We start from the raw sequence: 25632 nt of genomic DNA on the forward strand, positions 1-25632 counted from the left end.
CTGCTGGTTAAAAATCCCTGGATTGAGGGAGGGGTTGTTGGCCAATGAAACCTCATTGTGAATCAAATGGCCTCAGGGTTTCTTGTAAGCACACCAACATAGAGGGAGTGAGAAGCCCAGAGAGATCATTGGGAGATACTTTAGGGGTAGGATAGACGGGGCATCCTGGGCACCGTGCGCACCCGGGGTGGCCAGGAGGGCGGCACCTCCTTTCTTCCTTTCTCCTGGGCGGGTGTTCATCCCTCCTCACGGTCAGCGGCTCAGAGCAGAGGCTGCGGGAGGCAGTTCTGTTGGGCCTGCTAGTGTGGGGTCCGCATTTCTGTTGGGCCTGCTAGTGTGGGGTCCGGGGCCTGCCCTGCCACACCTCCCCGGCTGCCCTGTGAGCGGTCTGAGTCTTGGGCCCTGCTCACCAACCGGGTCACCTGTGAGCATATTAGAATTCACTGGGCTTTGTTCTCTGTAGGAATCAAAGCTTGGCTCCCATTCAAGGACAAACAGACCTACAATTCCTGGTGTTTGGAGAAAGTGGGATTTGCTGTCCTGGATCCGAAAAGCAAGTCCAGAAGCGAGGACCCTGATCTTTGTCAGCGATGAGGGAGATGGCAGCCTCACATTCTGGGGATAAAAAGAGGGTCCTTCCCTCCTGGATGACAGCCCAGGGGCCCGAGGAGAGAATGTCGCCGGCGAAGACCCCGAAGAGGAGGAGGAAGGCAGCGGTGCCGGCGGCTGCAGCCAGGTGGGACAGCTTCGAGCCAGGGTCATCCCAGCGTTGGCAGAACCGTGAGGTGGGCAGGCGCCTCAGTCCGGCTCTTCAGCTCTTAGGAGGCGCACAGAGGCTGAGTGAGCTGTGTTCACCCAGGCAGACGTCTCTGCCTCTTGGTGAATCTGCAATTCCCAGATAGTGCGCACGCGCCCCCGCCCCCTCTCCCCCCGCCTTCTCGGGGTTGCACGCATCAGCCAAGCTGTCAAACACCAGGTGTCTAAAATGCCCTTCTCTTCATTTGCAACAATAAGTGTGGCCATCAAGTGGGCAAGATGAGTGGGCCAGGCCATCAGTCCTCCTGTGGGCAGATCTCCTGGGACAGGAGCAGCAAGCCCCTGAGTCAGCCTGGATCAGAGGCTGTGGGTGAGCTAGTGGCTGATGGCAACTGTGGGGTCTTGAGGCCGCCAGGGAGGAGATGTCCCTGAACCCTCCTGTCGGGTACCGGGTGCTCAGTGCTGCCCCCCTGCTCTTCCTCTTACAAGGTTTCTCACCTGACCAGCCTCCCTCTCTGACTGGCACAGCCTGTCCGTACTGTGTTCATGCATTCAGTTAGGTGTCAGGTGGGTTTGGCCTGGAGGTCCATTTGACCTGCTCACAGGTATGTGTGTGCCAGTTTGGCTCTCAGGAGTAGCCATCAAGCCTTATTTCCAAATCCCTGGGGGAGTTGGCAGAGTTGGGAAGCCCCCACTGTTGCCTCCAAGACCCCCCTCTGCCCATCACTGGTCCCAAGAATGAGGAAGCCGGTTGATGCCCTGAGGAAGCTGGTGCTCTCATCCCCGGCGGAAGGCCCAGGGATGCAGCTCTCCTTCCTCCTCGTGAGACGGGAGAGCCGTCTGCCTGCCCCCACCTGTAGCGGCGTGCCTTTCTTTTAGACTCCCCGCAGTGAAGACTGTGTACTGCATGAGTGAAGCCGAACTTGTCGATGTTGCTCTCGGGGTCCTGATTGAGGTAAAGTCAGCTGTGTGTTTTTTTAAAAACATGTTTTTATTTCAGAGAGAGGAGGGAAGAGGGGAGAGAGAGAGAAACATTAATCGGCTGCCTCCTGTACGCGCCCCCTATTGGGGATCGAGCCCACCACCCGGGCATGCCCCCTGACGGGGAATCAAACCAGCAACCTTTCAGTGCATGGGATGATGCTCAGCCAACTGAGCCACACCAGTTGGCTGTTCTTGCTCTTTTGACCACAAATGCTCTACAGGCTGAAGCTAGCCTGGGCCCTTGGTTCATGTCAATACCTGGACAGCCTCGGGGAGCCCTCTCACGTGTCCGCCCTTCTTCTGCTTGCCCCTTGTCTCATGAGTCTCTCAGGCCATGCTCCCCGCTGTGAGCTGTGCACCAACCACGCATTTGGGGCTGGATGCCTGGGAGGGGTGGCTGGGCAGGGAGAGCAGCCTGTGGGTGACTGTGCTGGGACGAATGCAGCGGGGACAGGAGGTCTTGACCTGCTAGTGTTCTCTGAAGGATCTCAGTTGGGCAAGATGACTCCTGGCCTCTGCACCTGGCAGAACAGCACTGAGGTCCCCTGTCTTCCTGAAGCAAGTAATAATCATACCACCTTAGAGTTGGGAGCTCTGTATAATAGAACAGGTATTTTTATTGTTTTGTTAATCCTCACTCGAGGATATGCCCACCCCCCATTGATTTTAGAGAGAGTGGAGGAGCGGGGGAGACAGAGAAACATCAATGTGAGAGACACATCGATTGGTTGCCTCCTCCACATGCCCTGACCAGGGCCAAAATTGAACCTGCAACCTCAGTACATGCCCTTGACTGGACTCAAATCCGAGACCCTTCAGTCCGTGGGCCGATGGTCTGACCACTGAGCAACCGGCTAGGGCTGACCAGGTATTTTTATATATCACTATCTCATTTAATCCTTGCAATAATCTGGGGATATAGTTATTTCAGATACTGTTATTCCCATTTTACAGATGAAGAAGTTGAGATGCAGGGAGTTCCCCTAAGTGGTATAGCCCATAAGTGACAGAGTGTAGGCCCTCACTCGTTTTGTATCCAGTGCTCCTTCCACTGTCACCCTGCCTTCCCAGACAAGTTTTTTAGATGTATTTATTTTTCTTTTCTACTTCGGTATTCCTCAGGCCTCTGCCCCCTTCTCTCGAGTTGGTCTTGGTTTCTCCCAGAGCTCTGAGAGTGGAGGGTGGGCAGCAGGGGGGTGAAGGAGGGGGAGCGGCCACTGATTTGGGAGCAGTGCCCGACCTGGTCAGTGCTGGCTTCACAGTTGCTTCTGGGCATGGTCTCCACACTGGCACGGTAGGGAAATAAATTTACATGTGTTTGGTCTGGTCTTTCTTCACAGAACCGAAAACAGGAAAAGGCCTTGGAGCAGAGGCCCCTGGCAGGCCCTGATGCGCCAGAGCTGTCCCCCACCTGCTCGGAGGGGCCGACTTCTCCTGAGAAAAGTGAGGGTGAGGGTGAGAGTGAGGGTGAGGGTGAGGACAGTGGGGAAGCAGCCCTCCCCCCAGGCCTGGGGCCACCTCAGGCATCTGCAGGCTTGGAGCCTGCCTGCAGCCCAAGCCCTGAGGAAGACGAGGATGCGTTCAAGTACGTCAGAGAGATATTCTTCAGCTAAGGGACAGGTTCCCAGGACGTTACATCCGGAGCAGCTAACGTCAGAGAGATATTCTTCAGCTAAGGGACAGGTTCCCAGGACGTTACATCCGGAGCAGCTAACGGAAGCTGGGCTTTGGCTCTGCCTGGGGACCGCTCCCAGCTCCACACCCTTGGGCTTGGAGCCAGAAGCCCATGACACTCGGCCTGGGGAAGTGAGGGATCCAAAGGAACTGCCATTAGAATTCCTCTCAGCATTGTCTCCCCTAGCACAGGGGTCTGTGTATTCAGGGACCAGGCTCCAGGGAAAATGAGGTCGCAGTGTCAGACTGATTGGCACCAAGGAATCAATTTAATACCTTTCAAACAGAAAAAAGTATGGCTGCCCAATACACCAGAATTGTCCAGTTTAGGCAGCACCCTCTCTCCGTGAGGAGGAAGCCGAATTTAAAGTTTCCCTCACAGGCAGCCAGCCAATCCCCGAGCCTCCCTCATAGCCCTGAAGACATTCTGCCCACAGTGCTCTGCTCTGTCTGGGAGCTTAGCGCTCCCGGGGTACCTTTGGTCCAAGCCCTTCTACCCATCAGGCAGGCCTCCTCTCCTGAGCTGCCCCCTTCCTTGTACTTGGCGGCCTTGGCCTGGATCCCTGGCCACTCTGAAAGCGCGTGTGGGGCAGGCTCCCAAAGTGGACGCGAGGACAGGAGGTCAGGGCAGAGTCCACGTTGCCCCTGTAGTCAGCGTGGCTTTTGGCAGGCAGAGAGTGAGGCGGCCGTTGCTATAGTCTCTTCAATACGCAGCGCTGAAAGTCCAGTTCCCCATGCACAAGTGGTGCTTGTGTCCTTTCTAGGTCTAGCTTGAGCAGTGAAGGGACGCAGCGTTTGTGGAACCATTCAGTCCTGTTCACCCTCCCTGCCCCCCCAGGTTTCGGCATGCTCTGCTCCCAGACTCCCAGCTCCCACGTTAGGAACGGCGTGCCAACTCACTCCCCTGCTGTCCGGCTTGGGGTCCAGCAGCCTTACTCAGGGGAACTTCAGGGACTCCCTCTGAGATCTCTCCTGTGCCTTTGGGAGGGGTGGGAAGGGGGAAGCTTGCTAACCAGGGCCCCGGACACTGAGGTGCTCTCCGTGTTCCCCATTTGTCGCCATGAACCTTCCCTGGGTCTCATTTTGGCCTGTGGCCAATCATCCTGGAAATCTGGCCCTGGAACAGGAGCCCTTCTCTGGCCACCATCCTGAGAATGAAGAATGGTTTGCTCAGATCAGTTATAAAGTAGTTCTCGTGACATGGAGCTACGTGGTGTTAGCAGTCCCAAAGGACAGACAAGCCAACACTAAGAAGCCCAGGGCCCAGACACCCTCACTGCCCCGTCCTCAGTGGGGCCCATCTGCTCAATCTGGAGATCAGTGTCAGCTACGAAGCAGGGTGGCTGCGAAAACACCAACCCATGAGTCCTCTGGCGCCTGAGCCTCCTCCAAACAGCCCTGGCCGTCATGGGAGCCTCCGGGCAGGACTAGCAGCTCTCCAGCCTGCTCTTGTCATCTTCTGCCCTTTGGGGGAACATGACTGTGGCCATCAGCAGGAGGACAAGCAAGGCCTGGGCAGCAGCCAGAGCTAGAAATCCAGGCCCCAGGAGGGAGGGCGTGACCCACTTCCAGGTGTAGGTGAGGAAGAGGCCCAGGCCCCCGGCCAGCAGCATGGAGGCCATCGCCAGGAAGCACACGGCCAGGTGCCACTCGCCCTCGCTCCTGTTGCAGCGGGCCAGGAGCAGAGGCAGGGGGACAAAGAGGGTGAGGACCAGGGCCCCGTACACGCCGAGCCTGGCCAGGGCCAGGGCGCCCTGAGGCGGCCCCAGGGCCTCCAGCTCAGGGAACTGGTGGCACTGCAGGCCGCCCGCGCTCTCGTTCCACAGGCAGAAGTTGTAGAAGCCGATTCTCAGGTGGGGCAAGTTGATGAGGTCGCCCGCCTTCCAGAGGAGAGCGTAGAACAGCAGGAAGATGGCCACGACCACGAGGACCACGATGCTCAGGAACAGCAGCTGGCCGCCGCGCCTGGGTCTGGGGAGGCTCATCTTCTCTTGTTCTCGGCAGGGCCACCCTCCAGGGGACCTGAGGGAAGTCACATCAGTGAGTGTCCGACTCTCCCTTTCTCCTCCCCGTTTCTTCCCAAGCTCATGCTCTCCCTTCTGGAATGCCATGAAAACCTGTGGCAAACCCCCACCCTGTCCCGCTCTGCCGCCTCCAAGGAATGTGAGTAACTTGTCGCCAGGACAGGCTCTCCCGGCAGCCTGAGTGCCTCAGACATGCAGCGTACACACAAGCCCCTGAAGATACGGGTGAGGTTTCTCAGGCCCCTTGCCGAGGGCGAGGGTCAAAGCTGTTACTGGGGCTTGAAGAGGCAGATGCTGAGGGTCCTGGTGACCCCTAGGACCACGCGGGAGCTGTAAGGATGACCATCACTGGCCACAAGCCAGTTAACTCAGAAGGGGTTGGGGCAGGCGCTGGTGTTCTCAGCTCTGCCGCTCCTGGCTGAGCAGGCCGAGGACCGCCGGAGTCCCTGCCTGCTCCGGGAACGAGTTCCTGGGCTAAGACTCCATGCCGCCTGGTGATGAAATCACATCATTTTAGAAATACTACAGTATTTTTTTCCCCTGGCAACACTAATATATGTTGGTTACTTTTTTAAATCTTGAAAAATACTTAAAAGAAAAATATATAAAAACAAGCTTGCCCTAACCGGTTTGGCTCAGTGGATAGAGCATTGGCCTGTGGACTCTAGGGTCCCAGGTTTGATTACGCTCAAGGGCATGGACCTTGGTTGTGGGCACATCCCCAGTAAGGAGTGTGTAGGAGGCAGCTGATCGATGTTTCTAACTCTATCCCCTCTCCCTTTCTCTCTGTAAAAAATCAATAAAATATATATTTTTAAAAATAAAAACAACCTTTTCCCCACCACATATGGTAGAACCACTGTTAATCTACCAATATTCAGTATTTGTAAATAATCATACTATTAAGCATAATGCTTTTCTTACTGAATATTAGGCACATTTTTCAAAGCTGTTTAATATTCTTCCAAAACATAGTCAATGGCTGTATGATAGTTCACGTCATAGATTTACCCATTACACTATTATTGGACAAATAGTTTTCATTTTTCACCATTATAATCGATAGTCAAGGTAAGTGCTAACTATGTAACAGTGCAATTATTGTGTCAAGGGGCGAATCCTCTTCAGTGATTTTACTGCGTATTGCCAAACTGACCTACAGAAAACTTGCCTAACCCGCCTCACCATTTTTGAAAAATCCTTTCACTGCATTTTAAATCAGAACTTTTCCCAATCAGCATCTAAAATAGTCTGCACACTGTATATGATTTTTCCAATACGGGACAAAACAGCCCTTTACACAGTGAAGTGCCCAGGAACCAGTGCTGGAAGCCAGACAGGATGCCGAGGCCAGAATGCAGAGGGGCGTCCAGGCCGTCCGTCCTGTCAGTCCCCAAGCCAGGTGGCCATTGGTGGCCCTGGGGAGAGGCCCCGAGACACAGCCCTGGAGATGAACTTCTGAAGGGACCCTCGGGGAGTAGTCCCTCTTCTAGAGTGGACTGGAGGGTCCTGACCACACCCACATCTGCTCTGCAAGAGCTGAAAGGGAGCAACTGGAAAAGCACAGTCTGAAGGAACAGGATGTGGGACAGGCGGCGTCTTAGTCCCTACGGCTGCTGTAACAGAATACCATAGACTGGGCGGCTTATAAAGAACAGAAATGGATTCCTCACGGTTCTGGAGGCTGGATGTCCAAGCTCAAGGTGCCTGCAGACTCCGCGTCTGGTGCGGCCCACCTCCCGGTTCAGAGATGGCACCTCTGTCCTCTCCGTGAAAGGGGCAAGGGAGCTAGCTCTCTGGGGCCTTTTCATAACAATCCCGTTTGAGGGCCCCACCCTCATGACCTAATCATCTTAAGGCCCCACCTCAATATCACGTTGGAGATCAGGTTTCAACATATATGGGGGTGGGGGGGACGGACACACACACAAACATTCAGTCTGGCAGGTGGCTCCATTCAAAGGACCTGAGTGACTGCGAATAATGAGAATACAGATTTATCAGTGGCTCCTGGGGCAGAGACCCAGGGGTATTGCCTGGGGGTGAGTCAGGTTCCTGTTAGGACAGGAACCTACACCTAAGCACACAGGGAGGGCTGGCTCCATGCTGCGGCCACCTGACCAGTCTTCTGCCCATGGCATCTCCGGTGAGCTGGGCCGGGAGCTCTGCCCTGGGGGGAGGGCCAGCTCAGCGGAGCCCCGGGAGCTGCCCCTGCGGCCACTATCCTCCGCTCTGGAGGCCTGGATTAGTGAAACCGAGAAGCTGAAGGCCCCGCCCCGTTTGAAGGAGGTTGGGAGATTCCTGCAGCGAAGACGCCTGCTACAGATTTACCAGGAATGCAAATGGTGTCTTTAGCCCATACTTGATCAGATTGAGATAATAGGAGTTTTAACCAGTTAGGGCCCATCCGGGAGAAATCCCCAGCAGGGACATAGCTTGCATATTTAACATGTTTGTACAGGCCTCTATCTGCATGTTTAGTGAAGTTAGGGGTTCAGGGGGGAAAATAGATTTCTAGGACTGGAACCCCAACTTCTGTCTTGGTGCTGCAGGAAATACGGTTGGACTTGCCTCCCTTGTCCAGAAACCGACAGGTTGGGACTTGCCTTTGTATAAATGCTCCTCCTTATTTCTCCGATATCGAGCACTGTTGAACATCTTGAAAACAAGGCTCCCTCGAAAAAGACTCAGGGGACTCCTCACACCACCTTCCACGCAGCTCCTCCAGCCCTTTGTTTCTGACTTCCTGTTTTTCTGGCAACTGACCTTTTGGAGGTTTTCAATAGAGTGAAACAAAATATAAGAGCTAAGAAGCCCCTGATCGTGTGGAAAAGGTGACAGGGTCTCTGGTTCCCTTTATTCTTCTCCCCTCTCCATGCCTGAGGAGTTGAGTCCCAGCTCTGCTGCCTGGGGCTCTCCACCGTCAGGCCTGACTTAGACCGTGAACTTGGAATTCTCTAGTGAGGCCCTGCTCCCTTGGGTCTTCCAGTCTTGCCTTGCTTAATCCAGCATCTCTCAGGCTGTCCTCATTCCCGCCTGCCCAACTCCTAAAGGCCTGCCCTGTTTGCTGTTCCTCTAAACCCTATTAATTCCCCCAGCTTCCCTGGACTACCTCAGCCACACTCTGAGCCAGCCCAGAGCTGGAATGGATGCTGTGATCTCTCCCAGGGCCGACTTTCCTGTTTTCTCCCCACCTTGGTGCTGATACACAGTAGGAACTCACTTGGTCCTTTCACATACATATCTTAATATGCACCTATCTTAACAAGACACCTGGGGGGGGGGGGGGCGCGGGCGTGTTCTATGTCTCACACACACTCAACCCCGTGCTGGGATGGCCCTACACGCTTCCTCTTGGAAATACGGACAGACTTCGGGAACTCGTGGACAGAGAGGCTGGAGGCTCATCCTGGCTTCCTTTTCTAAACCTTCCACAGTGACAGTGGACGGACATTTGGTTGAGAAACCCTATGGCACCCTTCTCCTCGGCTGTCCTAGGAGCCTACCCTGTTGTTTTTTTGGCTTTTAAGAATCATAGTAATCGTAGTTATCACGCTCTCACAACTATGAGCCTTTTAATTCCCTTTAATGATAAGCCTGTGCTTCCTTCGGAGGGCAAAGGGGAGGCTGCTGAATCGTTGTTGCCATCTTTGGGTGAATTGTGTTCCGTTTTAAGTACATACTTGCTGATGGTAGATAACTAGAAATGTGGAAGTCTGATCCATAACCTCAGGTCGTAGAAATAACCACTTTTAACAACACATTTCCTTCTGGAACGTTGTTTTGCAGAGTTGAGTTTACATTAACTACATCTGTTTATGGCTCACTTTGTAAATATCTTTATAGCATGACGAATATTTCCTTACATCACGAGAAATGCCCCCTAAAGGATATTTTGAATGACTGCATAGCAGTTGCACAGTTTAAAGTTTTTATAGATTATGTTTTATAACATTACTTTGCAATATTATAATGTTTTGGTGAATATATTTGTGGATCAATTTATCCTTTGTGAACAAAAACGGGGCTATGCAATAGACCTGACAAGGTTGGGCTGGGGCACCTGGCAGGCCTGACAGGCTCTGTGACCCACAGGATGGCCTGATCCCAAATCCCTAGCGCGGCAGGTCATGCAGCCGACCACTTCCAGGCCTACAGCTTCCTTAGCGAGGCCGTCTTTACCTCAGGTGAACTCTGTTCTTACGTATCTAGGATGACATAGCTTTCCAATGCCAGAGGAACTCCCTTTCCCAGACCCCTCAAGGCACAGCCGCCCACACCGGAGCACAAGGCCACAGCAACCCTTGTTAGCTTGCTCCTTGCATATTACCTCTGTGTGCTGTCAATGTTAATCATTAGCTGACCTGTAGCCGCAGTGGAAAAGAAATGTGTGTTTCTCCATTTTGTCTTTTATCCAAACCCAGAGATTTTCCTGCTTTGCTCTCTCCCACCTGCCTCCTTAATCTACCTCCAGTGGGTTTCATGCACCTTTTTACGTCTCCTCCTCTGATTCTAATGTATAAAATAAACTGCAAAACTGCTATTCTCTGGAGCATTTGAGAGCTTGTTTTCTGGCATACGTAGTCACTTTGGCTCAAATGATAAAAATTCTCTACAGATTTGAGCACTTCTTCCATGGACACCTTCTACCAGCAGCTGAGAGAATGCTGATTCTCTCATCGTCCCCAGTGCTGGGCATTCCCCAGGCTTTTCATCTTTGATAATGACAGTGACATAGCATCGTCACCATTTCTCTTCCATGAGTCAAGCTCCACATTTTCCAAGTGTCTATTGACAGCCTATAATTCTTCTCTTGTGACGAGCTCTCAGTTCCTTTGTGTGTCTTTTTCTTATCATTTCGAGTTTTGGGTTTTGCTTCTCAGTCTGTATGAGCCCCTTTATAAATAAAGGCTGTTAGCCCTTTGCTGTCATAATTGTCACAATAAAGCACAACCCTTTTGCTGCACCAGGGCCCCTGGACCAAGACACAAATTTAGACTCCAAATCAGTGTGTTCAGACTTGACCATGGTTACCTGGGAGTCCCAGTTTGGGAAGCAGAAGGCTAAGGTTCTCAGACTAATCAGTTGAGGCAGGTTGTTTTTCATTTAAGCATTTCTAAAATGTTCACGCTGATGGGATGGTGACTGAAAGAGACACACACTTCACATCCTATTCTTGGCAGTTTCATATTAAAAGATGAAATGTTCATGAGGCTGTGTCTGGGGGAGGATTACAATTCTGGCAGAAATGGCATTGAAAAACCCCTCTGGCTGTCCATCGTGCTGCGTCACAGCCTCAGGCTGCCCAGGCCGGGGTGCAGGGCACCAGCGGGCAGAGTAGCAGCTTGCAGGCCCAGCCTGTGTGCATAGGAACTGCCCCGGAGGTGCTCCTGGGCTGGAAGGAGCACTCGGCAGGCCTGGGGAGCAGGAAGGCTGTAACCCTTGCTGATTTATTTAAGACAGTGATGGCAAACCTATGACACGCGTGTCAGCACTGACACGCGTAGCCATTTCTGATGACACGCGGCCGCTGAGGCGGCGCATGCCGAGGATGAAACACTTGCTGCTCCTGAGGATGAAACATTTGCGAAATAATGTTTTTTCCTCAAAGTGACACACTACCCGAGTTATGCTCAGTTTTTTGGCGAAGTTGGACACACCAAGCTCAAAAGGTTGCCCATCACTGATTTCAGATGTCCGAGTGCCGCTTGCTCTCTCAAGTCACAGAATCAAAATGAACTTTACAAACGACCCACTGTGTCTGCCTTTTCATAGCGGGTTTCTAATGCCAATGTCTGCCTCCCGAGCATACGCTGTGCCTTTTTCTTACATGCTGGCTATTGCATAACTTAATCAAACAGCGATCATGCACTCATTTATCATTTCTAACTTGTCACTGCTCTAAGGCTTTAATATTACCTTTTCATCTTATGCCAATATTTGAGGTCCCTAGTAAACTCCCCTCTCCTCTACTTTGTCTTACACAAAAGGAACCCCCCCAACCAAAAAAAATAAATAAATAAAAAAGCTTCTTCTGTGTGGTTTTTTAAAAAATTAATTCTTCCTGCCAGAATGGGTGATGATATTGAGTAATCAGACTTGATTTAGAGCTTTTAGTTTCTCACCATTTAGCTGACTCCTCACCTGCACATCTTGGCCACAGATAATGCCCGAGGCCAGCCTCACAGAGCGTGCCCACAGCGACCCAGAGGACCCATACCCACCAGCAGTGCCAGGCTATTACGTGCCTTACAGTTCAGCGAAGCCTCGCAGTGTGCCCAGCAGAGAGGAACGCGGGTCCCAATAGAGCATGTCCCCTCCCGTCAGTGTTCCCTCTCCACGGGGTGGGGACTGCACCCCGGAACACTTGAGTTCCTCCCCCAGAACAGCATGCTCCACCTGGCAGGTATGTATGTGTCCCGGACCTTTCTACCAAGGGTGACTCGGCTTACCAAGGGTGCCGTCTGTTCACGGGACACCTCGTGCTGTTACTGCCATGTCACCTCTCTGACCTCGTCTCATCTTCTGGCTCTCCCCTCTCCCCCAGCTTCTGCTATAACCCCTTCTTCCGTATTTTCCAAACATTTGGGCCAAGCTCAGGGCTTTTGTGCTTGCCGTTCCCTCTGCCTGGAATGCTCTTCCATTCAATATATTTCCCTCCCTCGCCTCTCCTGCGTCTCTGCCCAAATGTCCCCCCCTCAGTGCGGCCGTCCTGGTTGGCTGTTTAAACTGCACCAGCCCCTCCGAAGTCCCCGCACTCCCCCGCCCCTTTCCTGCTCTTCACAGCACTGCAACATCCAACGTCTAAATGTCCTTGCTGTCTTCCCCACCCCAGTAGAATGGGAGCTCTATAAGGACAAGGAATTTTGCCTGTTACTCATTTTTATGTATCTATGGTTGGCTGGCTATCTATCGATCTATTATCTATCATCTGTCAAAATTCTATCTTTTGCCCTGGCCCATGTGATTCCAGGTCTGGGCATATACCTAGGTTTTGGGTTTGATACCCTGTAGGGTGAGTATGGGAGGCAACCAATCAATGTCTCTCACTCCTCTTCCTCTCTCTAAACAGCCTTGACTGAGGATTAAAAAGGAAGGAAGGAAGGAAGGAAGGAAGGAAGGAAGGAAGGGAAGGAGGGAGGAAGGAAGGAAGGAAGGAAGGAAGGAAGGAAGGAAGGAAGGAAAGAAGGGAGGAAGGAAGGGAGGAAGGAAGGGAAGGAGGGAGGAAGCTGTGTGGTCGCACTGCCTGTCAGCGGTGAGTCCCAGGAAGGCAGCTGTCACATTAGGGACCTGGTGGTTAAGACATGGACCTTGGAGCCAGACCATCTGGGTTCTGTGAGAATAAACAAGTCATCTTTTCTGTCAAAGAACAGTTTAGACAGCCGCCATTTTGGACCACGTGACTTGGCAGCCGCCATGTTGGCAGCCCCCTCCCCTGGGGGCTGCCATCTTGAAACAGCAAAGGCCAACCCCTCCCTTTGAATTAGCCAATCGCGAAAGACTGTGCGCCTGAGTTCCAATCAAGAGCAAAGGACAGGTCACGTGCATCAGGGATTATAAAGCCGAGCAGACAGCCTGCTCAGTGTGCACGCGCTTCCAGACCATGTGTGTGCACCCTTCTATGTAGAAGTAAATATGTTTGCCTTGCTGCCTGGCTCCCGGGTGTTTTGCATTCTACCAGAACCCCCGACTTGGGGGCTCGCCTTATTTCTAACAATTTGGGGGCTCGTCCGGGATACCGTCTGTCACCACAGGGTAAGTGGACCCCTCTCCTGAGGCGGTGACCCCGCTGCCAAGTTGCGGCGGCCTTGGTGAGGAGGGACAGCCATTACCCCTGGGCGGACTATGAGCTCGGGATCGAGAGTCAGCCAGCAACGCAGGAAGGGCCCAAGCAAGACCCGTGGCAATCAGGTGACCTCATGCCTGAGCCAAGGCAGGAAATGGACTGAGTACTACTTTGGTGATTGGGTGTCCTTGAAGGTCGGGCATATGTGACTGGGATGTGTCTTGGACATAAAGCAAGTGCGGAGTTCTGATCTGTGGTTCCGTTCTCCTGTGAGGGAAGTGGCCAGAGAGGGACGAAGCAGATCTCGGGGAGTACGAGAAACCTCCAACATGGGGGGTTGAGTACATAGTCACAAGGGACCTGCCGAGGTTGGGAAACAGAAATTCTAGGCCTAGGGACTACATTCCCCCGAAATAGTCCACTGGGAGAATGCTGAGGTTCTGGGGAGGCAAGTTCCCAAACCCGGGACAGAGATATTGCTCTTGGTGTAAACTTTCAGTGCTGTGTGCGGCTGTATGAGAGTGTGTGTTGATGTTTTATGTCTTTTTTTTGTTTGTTTGTTTAATTTGTTTACTTAGCTAGTGAAATTTCTGTCTATATGTCTTAGATGAATTTAAAAGTATAACATTTGTAAAGGTTTCAATCCAGGGGAGTTTAAAACAAAGGAAGATAACTGCTTGTGGTTAACAAACCATTATCTTCCCCACCTGAGGCAAAGTGGGAGGGGAAAGAAAAAAAAAAAAAGCCGGAGGTTTCCAAACGGCAGAATGATAGGCAGTACTTGGGTGCTTGCCGAACTGGGAAGGGTGGAGAAATTCGCAAAACCCCGCCCAGCATCATGTCCATTAAACATCCAGTTGTCAGCCTTGGTATTAACTGGGATGGGACCGGAATGGAACCGGAAAGGGGCCAGAACGGGACCGGGATGGGAAGCAGGTGGCCGGCGCCTGCTTGTGACATTACAAACCCACGCAGGCCAGCCGAGGGGGAACTAAGGCTGACCTTGGGGGCACAGCAGCAAGAGAACGGGCAGTTCTTGAATGAGGATGGACTGCATTCCAAGGGTCGTCCTGGAGGCTTAGGACTCCCAGCCAGATTACTGTGTCCTTTCTTTGAACAGAAAGGGCAATCATAGTTAACAGCATAATTCAAATAAAATGGTACTTGCACTTTGAGTTTTCCCTGTTAGTAAAGGCAGAGAAGCCTAAAAGAGAACAAGGGTGGACAGACAAATGGGATCCCTTGAATTGCCTCCCCCACTCCCTATGCGACCCAGGGAAGATCTGAGGGGAGAGCCAAGATGGCAATTGACAATCCCAGCCTCCCCCTCGGGAGGAGAGCTGTCTTGATAAGGCTCCAACTGCCACGAGGTCACTGCACCACCAGAAACCAGCTTTTCTAGGCTGCGAAAGGGGCTGGAGCAGTTAAAAAAAAAAGAGTTAAAAATGCTGCTGGAAGACCCACGTGGCTCAGCTGACTAGCTAGACTACAAGAAGGGGGAGTCATCTGAAAGTCAGCTATGGCTATCTGGGAACAAGAGCACCCGACTGGCCTTGGGGCACTTCCAGCAGAGGTAAAAATTCCAAACCAGGAGCCCCAGTGGGACCATAACAACATGGACCATAGAGGGCACATGTGAGACCTTAGGGAGCTAATCACTAAAGGAATTAGGAAAGCAGTTGCCGGTCTCAGAACCTAAATAAAGCCTTTAATATTCAACAAGGCAAAGAAGGGTCTTCCGAATTTACCAAGACTAAAAGATCAAATGGGAAAGTACTCTGGGCCAGACCCTGAGGACCTGATGGACCAAGAAATATTATAAATTACATTTTGTCACCAATAGTTGGCCTGTCCTCTCAAGAAAGTGGCCTAGGGGAGGGCTGGCCCAGAGGGCCAGAAACAGAAGGGGCGGCGCTAACCTTAGGTGATGTATCTCTAAGGAAGAATGTAGCAGTTTATACATAATTTTCCAAAGTCTTTGGTAACTTAAAAGTTTGGAGTTTGCTGAATTAAATAATAAAATTTATTAAATATCTAGATATTTTAAAATGAAATATTAATATAAGTTTGCCTCAGATGAAAAATCTAGAGGGTAGATATGAATCTATTAATTATGTCTTGTATTTCATTTGAGATATATCCTTAAAATATAAATGTATTACTAATCTGAGAAATGCTAAGTATTTAGTTGCCACCTAAAATTTGAGGCTTCTAAGAGTTAAAAGTTCAAATTAAGTTGGGAGAAATTATATGGTTGTAAAAATGCATAGAGTATAGAAATTCATTTTTGAGAAAAATAATTCTTGCATTTTCTCTGGAAAAAAATAGTTCAAAATATATTGTAGTCTTTATGTGTAATATGTGTGGTAGAATTTCACCTAGGATATAATATTTTATTGGTCTGATTAAAAAAAAGAGGATTAATTGGTCTGAACCAAATTTTTAATATTAAAACCGGTTTAAAATTTAATTAATGTCTTTTAGAATAATTACAAAAAGTGTGTTGATAAATGTTAATCTAAGAAATGCTGGATGTTTACTTTTTGTAAATTATTGAAAAATTAACGTTTCTAAGAATGAAGAATTCTAATATATTTTTTAAAAAAAGGTCTGTACAAATTGCTGATGGTGTGACAGAAAGAAAGAATATCGGAATGGAGATTTTTAATGAAAGGACTAAGGCATGTTATGCATTTTGAAGGAAAAAGAAGGTGGTTTAAAAATGTTTTTGAAAGTTGTAAGAATGTCTGTGGAAATTATAAGAAGTTTATAAAAAAGAAATGTTAAAAGGAAATTTATTAAATGATACACGCCAGTAAGCCAGGACAGAGCAGGGAAACTGAAATATTAAAACAGCAGTTTGCAACCATCTAGAGAGCTCTGTCTTCCCTAAACCAAGGACACTTTAAGAGTCAATGACTTGCATTTTGCCTCCCTAAACAGAGGGTGAAATAGCTTATGCCAATGTTCTCAGGAAGACTGATGGGAGAAATCCAATTAGTGTCACTTGCTGTCCACAGCCAAGGACAAATGAAGTTAGAAAATGAGCCTTATTTTGGTCACTTCTTTTCTAGTAAAATAATTATGTTATATTAATCAGGTATTTAATAAAAAGATCATCTTTATCTTTTAATCATAGGAACTGAAGTTTGCTGGCCTATGTTCCTGTCCAATATACTTCAATATATAATCTTTTGGTAAAATCAAGTTTGACAACCTTCCTAGGGTTTGAATTTTAAGTTTGTTTTTTTTTTACCTAGAGTTAGTTGGCTGTAGGTGATTCCAATAGACCCTGGAATGCCTTAAGATCTTCCTACAATGGAAACTAGAGACCAATTTCTTAAGAACTGTGTACCGGGTATCTCTTCTACTTTAATCTCTCTCAGGTTAGAAGGCCTGACCCAAGGCCCTCTTGAGTTTCCAGTTTATCGCCATCGACTGGAAGACTACATTTGTTCTAATCAAGATTTGGAAGGGAAGCAAGTTGGAAGCCTCCTAGGAAGGACCTTACCTGTTTTGCTTACTACAGAGACTGCTGTTTGGACTGCAGAGCGAGGTTGGACTCATCACACACCGGTTAAGGGAGGACACACCTCAACTTGAACAGCCATACCAGGACATATCCCCTTGAAAGTGATGCTAAAAACTGTGAGCTGTTTTAATAACCATCATGTACGGGGCTCTATTTGCTTAAGGAATCTGGCAAATTGCAGGGGCTTACAATGTGGGCTGGAGAAATGTGTACAATCTGGATCATGCTTACCCAGTTAAGTTATTGGGTATAGATAACTTGAATGACTTGGATATTTCAGCCTTTAGGTCAAAAGATTGGCTAGGACTAGATTTAGGAGTAGATGTCACAGGACAAGATCCCCTAGGCCACTGCCACCTCCATGCAAATAGAAGTAGGATATAAGGGAACGAATGCCCGGGTGGAATGGATTAAATATTCTGTACGTGCCCTGAGTAAAAGTGACTGTTACGCTTGCGTGGCAGGAAGGCTAGAGGCCCAAGTGGTCCCATTCCCATTCGGTTGGACCTCAGACAATAACGGGATGGAATGTGTGCTTGCCTTGTACCCGGAGGAAACCATCTGGGGAAACGCTTCCTGTAAGACTCTCACCCTGTTGTTCCCATTCAACAGAGGTAAAGAGCTAGGACCCCCCACCAAAACAATCTGTCCCATCCTCCGATATAAACTATACCTCCTGCCTCTCAAGGGGGGGAACAGTGCTCAGAGTTTATGAGGAATGCATCCAGATGCGTAAATGGCCGAGTTTCCTCAGAAGCCCATCGTGCTGCACTGTCGATACCCCGTGCTGATGTCTGGTGGTGTCATGGGGGACCCTGACTTGTGGCCTTGCCCAGCAAATGGAGTGCACCTTGCACTCTGATACAATTGGCTATCCCTTTCATGTTGGCATATCGTAAACCCTTCTCAATGGACAGACAGACTAGGAAGAGGAAAGAGAGTCTAGGGGGTTCCTTTGATCCCCATATACACACATTGGGGTTCCAGGAGGAGTGCCAAGGAGTTTAAGGCTGGAAATCAGACTGCTGCCGGGTTTGAGTCTGTCCTGTGCAGGTGGCCCACGGTGAACAAGAAGGTGGTGGATTACTTATATTTCCTAGAACCAGCAAAGGCTTGTTAACGAGGCTCGAGACGCAGCTACAGGGATAGTGAACAGCTAGGTGCCAGCAGCAGGGTGCCCTGGGAGAACAGGCAGAAGGAGGAGGCAGATGTGTCATGTTGGGGCCAGTGCTGTGCATTCATCCCTGACAACACAGCAGACGGACCATCACTGAGCCTAAGGCACTGGCAGTTTTAGTGACGAGTGAGCCGGAGCCTGGGATTGAGGTCCTTTCTCTGATGCACGAGAGCAATGGTGTCCACTTCACCCCTTTGTTTAGGAGCGACAGTGATGGGATGTCACATCATCCCTTATCTTATCCAAGCATTAACTGAAACAGCATTGACCAAACGGCAAATGAGTCTCCTCCTAGACACTGCAGAGCAGGAAAGTCAATGGGTGTCAGCCGAGTTTGAAGAAAAGAGTTTAAATAAAGAAAAGGGGGGAACTGTGAGAATAAACAAGTCATCTTCTCTGTCAAAGAACAGTTTAGACAGCCGCCATTTTGGACCACGTGACTTGGCAGCCGCCATGTTGGCAGCCCCCTCCCCTGGGGGCTGGCATCTCGAAACAGCAAAGGCCAACCCCTCCCTTTGAATTAGCCAATCGCGAAAGACTGTGCGCCTGAGCTCCAATCAAGAGCAAAGGACAGGTCATGTGCGTCAGGGATTATAAAGCCGAGCAGACTGCCTGCTCGGTGTGCACGTGCTTCCAGACCATGTGTGTGCCCCCTTCTAGTAGAAGTTGGCTCCCGGGTGTTTTGCATTCTACCAGAACCCCTGACTTGGGGGGCTCGCCTTATTTCTAACAGTTCCCATCGCTGTTCTGTCGCTCACTGGTCCTGTGACCTTGGGCATATCACCAGCATCCACTCCTCCATCCCCTCTCAATGCTTTGTGAGACTCAGGTGAGTCCATTTTATCCCTAGAACAAACGGCACCTGTGGCTGCTCTAACTCCACCGACGAAGCCGTGACTCCAGGAGAGAAAAGGCCATCGAGGGAAGAGCGAGGGAGAGGTGGAGGCTCGGGGAATGTAACAGGAGCAGAGCGAAGCGAAGAGAAGCTCAGGAGGAAAGTGTTAACAGGAGAAAGCCAGGGAAAGGGCGCCTGACCGGGAGAGGCAGCTGTCACCTCCTCCTCCTCCTCCTCGGAGGCCACTGGCCTGTCTCTGGCTGAACTTGTGTGTTCATGGTCTGGGTGTGGCTCCCACACAATGAAAAGGGGAAAAGCAAGACATCTGTGTCGTATTTCCTTTGGCGAAGTATGAGCCCACATTCTCTTTGTTTCAAAATGGGGCCTCAGCAGTTTCCCGAAGGCGTTTGGGGGGCAGCCTCCTGGGTCCCCCAGGTTGAGCTGCGGGGAGGCCAGGCCTGCCAGCAGCTCTTTAATCTGACCCACTTAATTCTCCCCCGTAAATAAAAACAGCATTACCAGCAGAAATACGACACCATGTGACTGCAATATCGAGCCGGAAGCCTGGGTCCCACCACCTCCCCATACAACAGGCGGCTGCAACGATTCCATTAAAATTAACTTGCTAATCGTTCACTTGCTTTGTTATTTATTAGCCCTTTGCTAGAGATGATCCAGCTAGGAACAAAGGTCAAAAAAAAAAAAAAATGTTAGAGGGAGGGGAAAAATCCTTAAAAAATGAGAAAATGCTTGTACCTTGGAACCCAACCTCACTTGTTTTTATTGGTGGGACTCCACAGTCAAGTTCACAGTCAAGGTTCATGGACCCAAAGCAGAGTGGGAGACAAACAGTACTAGACGCCAGGGATGCCTCTGGCCGTGACCTCGGTCCCGGGCCAGCCCCTCTGCGGCGGTCATGACGGAGACTCCCAGGCCCTCTTCTCCTGATCACCCATCATCCCACCTGCTGGCTCCATTAACCATGCCTTTTGGGTGATTCCCTGAGTCACAGGCCAGGGAACCAGTAACACGAGGGCAAACCAGGGGCCTGCTCTCATTGGACTTGTGCTCTCACTGGGGTGAAAAACACCAAACACATATAAAATACACACACACACACACACACACACACACACACACACACATATATTTAATTTCAGACAGGAAGGGAGAGAGAGAGGGATAGAAGCATCAATGATGAGAGAGAATCATTGATCGGCTGCCTCCTGCACGCCCCCACTGGTAATCGAGCCCGAAGCCTGGGCATGTGCCCTGACTGGGAATCAAACTGTGACTTCCTGGTTCATAGGTCAGTGCTCAACTACTGAGCTAAGCCAGATGGGCTCAAACACATATTTTAAAATAATAATAATTATAACCTCTGAAAAACTTTGGGAAGGCGTAAACAGGATGAAGTGGAGGAGAGACACGGGCAGGAGGAAGTGGTGAGTCTAGATCAGGGGTCAGGGAAGGCCTGAGGGTGTGAAAGGCCATCGTGGGCTGGGCCGAGGGAAGAGCCTCCTGGGAGGAGAGAGCAATTGTGATAAACATGCTGCTGGGAGAGGAACAGACTGCAGACCAGGGGCTGCAGCCCAACTAAGAAGAAGGGACAAGATGGAACTGGACAGGTGAGTGGGGCCCAGATCCCTAAGGGCCTTGCAGGCCAAGGTGGGAGGTTGGGTGGTGTCCTCTGACTAAGGGCTCCATTACCTCAGGCCCTCCTGCCCCCAGCAGATGGGAACAGGCCCCCAGGGGGAGGGGCTGAAACCGCAGACACAGATGAAAAGGGAAGAAGCAAGGCAGACGCTGAGGGGGGAGGCGAGGAGCAGTGCCAGGGCTTCTTCAGGACCCTGCTGCCGCCAGCCTTGCTGGGAAGACCAAGGCCTGTGCACGCACTTGGTGCCTAACAGCCAAGGAAAAGTGGAGACCACGGCAAAGAACGACAGTCACGGAGACCTTGACCTTCATTTTTGCAAAGATGTTTGAGAGGTGGCAGGAAGGGCGGCTGCTTTTCATGAGCTTCACCTCCATCCCACACTAGAGGATGTCGCTCTTTCCTGTGAGCTTCACGTGTGTGTGAAATGGCTTCTCAACAAGCGCAGAGTAACTCAGAGCGAGCAGATGCTGAGGGGCCGCAGAAAGGGACGTTTCCCTGGCCACTCGGCGGGTTGGCTCACGGTGGCTCTGCTTCCCGGCGGAAAGGAAGCCGAGGACGGGCAGGGACGGGGTTCCTTCTTCTCTGGCCAGGACCTCGCTGTGAGAACGCCCCCTTCCCAAGCGGACAAAGCGCTGGGATCTGCGGGTCACCTCCCAACGTCTCCTGAGGCCTAGGTGTGGGCTGATGAAGTTAATTCATCCACTGGGACGCACACAACGGAGGCCGCCCCAGTGGCTGGGCCTGTCACAGATCTAAATCTAGGTCAACACTTACGGGAAACACCTGTCACAGAACCCTCACCGGCACCAGCCACAGTCCTCCGCCTCAGCACTGGCCCTGGGCAACGGGTCCTCCAGCTTGATGAGGAGATCCCCCCTCCCACCCAATCCTGCCGGCTTCCCGATCTGGCCGGCTTCCCATGGCCTCTTCTAACTCCATAAAACTCGCTCTTGCCAGCATCCCTCAGGAAGAGGCTCACTGCTTGTCGGGTGCCGGGTTGGGGAACGCACGCAGGTGCTGGGAGGGTGGCGTGCTACCTCTCCCCCTCCCCCCATACCTTCCCTAGGCGTCTCTTCCAGTGGCTGGTCCCGAGTTGTATCCTTTTATAATAAATGGCTAGTTTTGCCTTGACTGAAGGAAGGAGCACACTGGTTAATAAACTGCTTTAGTTCCGTCTTGGACAGGCAGGCCTGAGAGCTGAGGCAGTGCGAGCCCAGGTACACGCTCGGCCAGATCTCAGGTGCTGATGAGAACGTGCTATCCGTGGATTTGAAGACAAAGCTTCCAAAATATTCGTTATGTTTACTAATTAACTTTAAGATATGTCACTTGGAGGCCTGCGGCAGGCTAGTCGCAGAAGTAAGCAGGGCCTCCGGTTCCCAGGTAGATTTCTAGAATAACGGGAGGGGAAGTTGGGCCGAATAAAACGGAATGGCAGGTCCAGACGGACAGCTCCAGAGAGCAGACTGCCTCCGAAAAGTTATACATACGAAGTAACACAGGGTGGGAATGGCGTTATAATTTAGTGGAAGAACGGGTTTTTTTATTACTGTGGGAGCCATTTGTTAACTGAAAACAAAACTATTTTACGTCCTCATGTCATTAACTCCGAGTACCCAAATAAATTGCACCTGGATCCAATAGTAAAATGTAGTGAACAGAAAAATCTAGAAGCATGTATATATTTGATTTACGAGTGAGAAAGAACGCTCTGAGCTTAAAAGCAAATTGAAACCACAAAGAAAAGTTGTACAGATTTAACTATTTAAAATAGACAACAAAACAACATAAGTTAAAAGAAAGTCAGTGAGCATGCCCTGGCTGGTGCCCGGTGGTTAGAGCGTTGGCCCGCGCACTGAAGGGTCTCAGGTTGGATTCCTGGTCAAGGGCACATGCCTGGGTTGCGGGTTTGATCCCCGGCCCCCTGTTGGGGCACCTTCAGGAGGCAACCAATCAGTGTGTCTCTCTCACATCGATGTTTCTCTCCCTTTCTCCCTCTCTCTTCCTCCCTCCCTTCCACTCTCTCTAAAAATCAGTGGGGAAAAATATCCTCGGGTGAGGATTAACAAACAAACAGAACAAGTAAATGTGCATGAACATTATCTGCAACAAAAAATGAAGTGATTAATATACCTAATATATAAAATGTCCATGCAGACAGATAAAAGATTAACCCCCATAAAAGGAGACAAGGAATATGAAGGGATAGTTGAGATATTTGACAAAAGAAGGAATGCCAAACAGTAGAGCACTGTAAACAACTGTTTCTCCTTCTCTGTCCTCGCCACCAAATGTGTGTGTGTGTGTGTGTGTGTGTGTGTGTGTGTGTGTCGGGGGCGGTGCGGGGGGGTGGGGCGGGTGGTGTCCTCCACCAGGCAGTTCTCTGGCTGCCTTACAATGTAACTGAATTCTGACACCATCTCCCTGGAGATAGCATCAGATCCCACAGTTAAGGGCTTGGCTCCACAAGGACCACCCTCCACGTCAGATGCTAACCTCAGGTGTAGATCGTCATCTGTGCTTCTGACTGACCGGTTACAACTGGGAGGTTACCAGGCTACTGGTTTATTACAAAAGGATACAACTCAGGACCAGCCAATGGAAGAGACGCCTAGGGAAGGTTTGGAGGGGGCGGGGGCGGGGGCGGGGGCGGGGGGGGTGGAGGAAGCACGCCACCCTCCCAGCACCTCTCCAGCCCTGTGCTGCAGGGATTATGAAGGTTTCATTACTCAATCTCCAGCCACTCACCTCCCTGAGGTTCAGGGTGGGGCTGAAAGCTCCAACCCTCTAATCACATGCTTGCTTTCCCTTGCAACCTGGGACTTTCCAGAAGTCACCCCGTTAACAAACTCAGATGTGGTTTAAAAGGGCTTGCTATGGATAAATAAGACACCACTTAAGAAATCCCAAGAGTTTTTAGGAGCTCTGAGCCAGGAACGGGGACAAAGAGCAAATATGTATTTATTAGAAATCACTGTATCACATTAGCTAACACAAAAAAGTCTATAGGCAATGTAGTCAAAGATGAGCCAGGGAAAACAACCTATGTGCTTCATCAAAACGGCCCATAAAAACACTTGATCCGAAGGCGCATTAAAACCGGCATTCTCATGCAATGACCGTGGACGTGAACATTCTTACAAACTTTCCGGAAGCAATTTGGCAATAGGCGTTAAAAATCCTAAAAACAGTCACATCTTTTGGCCACGTAATTCCACTCACAAGTCTACCTTAAGGCAGCAATCAGAAATGCAATCAATGATTCCCACCCAGGAATGTTCATCACAGTATTATTTGGACAAAAAAAAAAGGAAAGCAACGTGGGTGCCTAACGTCAGAATTAAAGGCCATTTCAAGATGATGAAACTCCAGGCAACCTTTAGAAAAACGAGGTATCTCTGGATAGTGGCATTATAGGCAGTTGTTCTCTTCTTTTTGCATTGAAAGTGTTTCCAGAATTATGTTATGTCTATGAAAAAGGGAAGCAATAAGACAAGCCACGCAGCGTTCAGATGAGGGAGTAAGCTGGAAAGAGCGGTGAGGGGGGGGGACGCCTGCAGAGTGAGCGGAGACCATCACGTGAACGGACTCAGCGGCCCAGGGCTTCGGGAGGGACGGGCACAGGAGCCAATGCTAAAAACGTCCTGTCACGAGGGAGGAAGGGAAGAAGGGGTCACGCATATGCATGCATTTGTCTCCCTTTTTCAAAGATTTTTTTTTCATCTTACAGGTGAAGAAGATAATGAATGTTATTAGAGAAAGGGCCCATATTTTTAAAAACACACACACACAAAAAAAATCAAAAACCTTTGAAGATGTGCACCAACAGGTCTAAAATCCCACCATGAGTTTCCATGAAGGCATGAGGAGCAGTGGCGTCCAATCACACGGGCACCGAAACTCTCTCAGACCCTATGACATCCTTCCCGAGTCAAGAACACAGCTTAACAACCTTAACCCACAGCATGTATTTTTAGGGTCTAGAACAATCCACCTCACCAGCCACGGACGTTTGTGCAGACTGCGTGCAAGGCCCTGCTGCCCGCGGTTACCCCCGCGTTTCCACCCAGTGATCCTGGCGTTGCCCTCGCCACGGTCTAGGCCAGATCCACAGGGGGATGCTGAAGGGAGGAAGGCGAGCAGAGAGCACCGGGCCACCAGACACGGGGGAGGAAGGCCGCAGACCCGGACAGCCCACACCTCTGCCATGCCCCCGGCTAGAAGGTGAAAGGTCTCCGGGGAAAGAAAACAAACTCATCCTGCACGAGAGGCAGGCTGGGCCACCGAGGGTGCAGGGAGGGCGGGTACTCACCAAGGGGAGATGCAGAGCCCACAGAAACACTCCTGAGCCGGGGAGCAGGAGCTCAGGTTCCGTTTGTTCTTTCTCACTGGCTTGCTCGCGTCAGGCCCCGGGAGCGGGGCTGGCACCCCAGGCAGATCCGAGCCGCGACCTGCCCGCATTTGCCGTGGTACCTCGCAGAGTAAACAGCTCTCTGAACCTCGGCCCACTCGTGCTGAGGTCACCAGCAGCTGATTTCACTTTCGTTTCTTCACTTGCCCTCAGTGGCCCCTGACTTCTCGGAAAGAAGGCTTATAAACAGTGCTGTCCTGCTCTTTACCCAAACCGGAGCCGGCCAACCCACTGGCTTCGGGACCAGATAAGTGTCTTGATTGTATCACACAACAATTCCAGGAAAGACACGGGCCAACGCACTCTCAAATCGCTGAGTGATTTAAACTGCAAGGTACACACAACCAGGAATCCTCTTTAGAAGGGGCTTCCGAGCCAGGTCCACGCTGCCGAACCCACTGGGAAGCAGTTATGCCCTCTGGGCCCCTCCTTTTCAGAAATCAGCTTTGCAGGATGCCGGGGCTTCTCTGGACACACAGCATTCTCACGCGGTTGTGTAGGTCCTTGCCGAGCAGCTGGGGCAGCTCTTTCAAAATAAGAGGAGATTTTTATGTTTGAAATCACGGGGACTCCTAGCCAGAGTTTTAAAAACTGCTTACTTTGCTCACATGACCATTTGGAAATTCCAAGTTGGGTTAAGCTTAGTTATTATCTAGTTAATATTGCTGAATCCTTCAGGGTTTCTCTTCTCCTCCCCCCAAATGAACTTGATCTGCTCCGTTTTCCCCTCTTTGAAGTTCTTTTAAGCTCGAACCCTAGAAAGAGGTGATGTGACCCAATGGAAAGCAAGACCAGA

The 25632-nt window shown here is 50.6% G+C and overlaps 2 protein-coding genes across 3 annotated transcripts; one reads left to right on the forward strand and one right to left on the reverse strand.

Moving 5' to 3' along the window:
- The first annotated feature begins 476 nt into the window (after positions 1 to 476).
- On the forward strand, positions 477 to 3353 carry CYREN (cell cycle regulator of NHEJ). Its single transcript, XM_028159052.2, has 3 exons — positions 477 to 736; positions 1636 to 1711; positions 3081 to 3353. The coding sequence occupies exons 1-3, from the start codon at positions 591 to 593 to the stop codon at positions 3351 to 3353; spliced, it is 495 nt and encodes a 164-aa protein (XP_028014853.2). The 5' UTR covers positions 477 to 590.
- A 311-nt stretch (positions 3354 to 3664) lies between these two features.
- On the reverse strand, positions 3665 to 25063 carry TMEM140 (transmembrane protein 140). 2 transcript variants are annotated; one of them, XM_054726219.1, is made up of 2 exons: positions 24738 to 25063; positions 3665 to 5436 (listed from the first exon to the last, which is right to left on the reverse strand). In XM_054726219.1, exons 1-2 carry the CDS (start codon positions 24884 to 24886, stop codon positions 4842 to 4844), a joined length of 744 nt encoding a protein of 247 aa, XP_054582194.1. In that variant the 5' UTR covers positions 24887 to 25063; the 3' UTR covers positions 3665 to 4841. The 2 variants fall into 2 exon arrangements, with proteins under 2 accessions (XP_054582194.1, XP_028014852.2); XM_028159051.2 differs by lacking the exon at positions 24738 to 25063 and adding an exon at positions 7112 to 7242.
- Between the last annotated feature and the right edge of the window lie 569 nt (positions 25064 to 25632).

Source organism: Eptesicus fuscus, chromosome 14 (assembly GCF_027574615.1).
Source record: "Eptesicus fuscus isolate TK198812 chromosome 14, DD_ASM_mEF_20220401, whole genome shotgun sequence".
Taxonomy (NCBI): domain Eukaryota; kingdom Metazoa; phylum Chordata; class Mammalia; order Chiroptera; family Vespertilionidae; genus Eptesicus; species Eptesicus fuscus.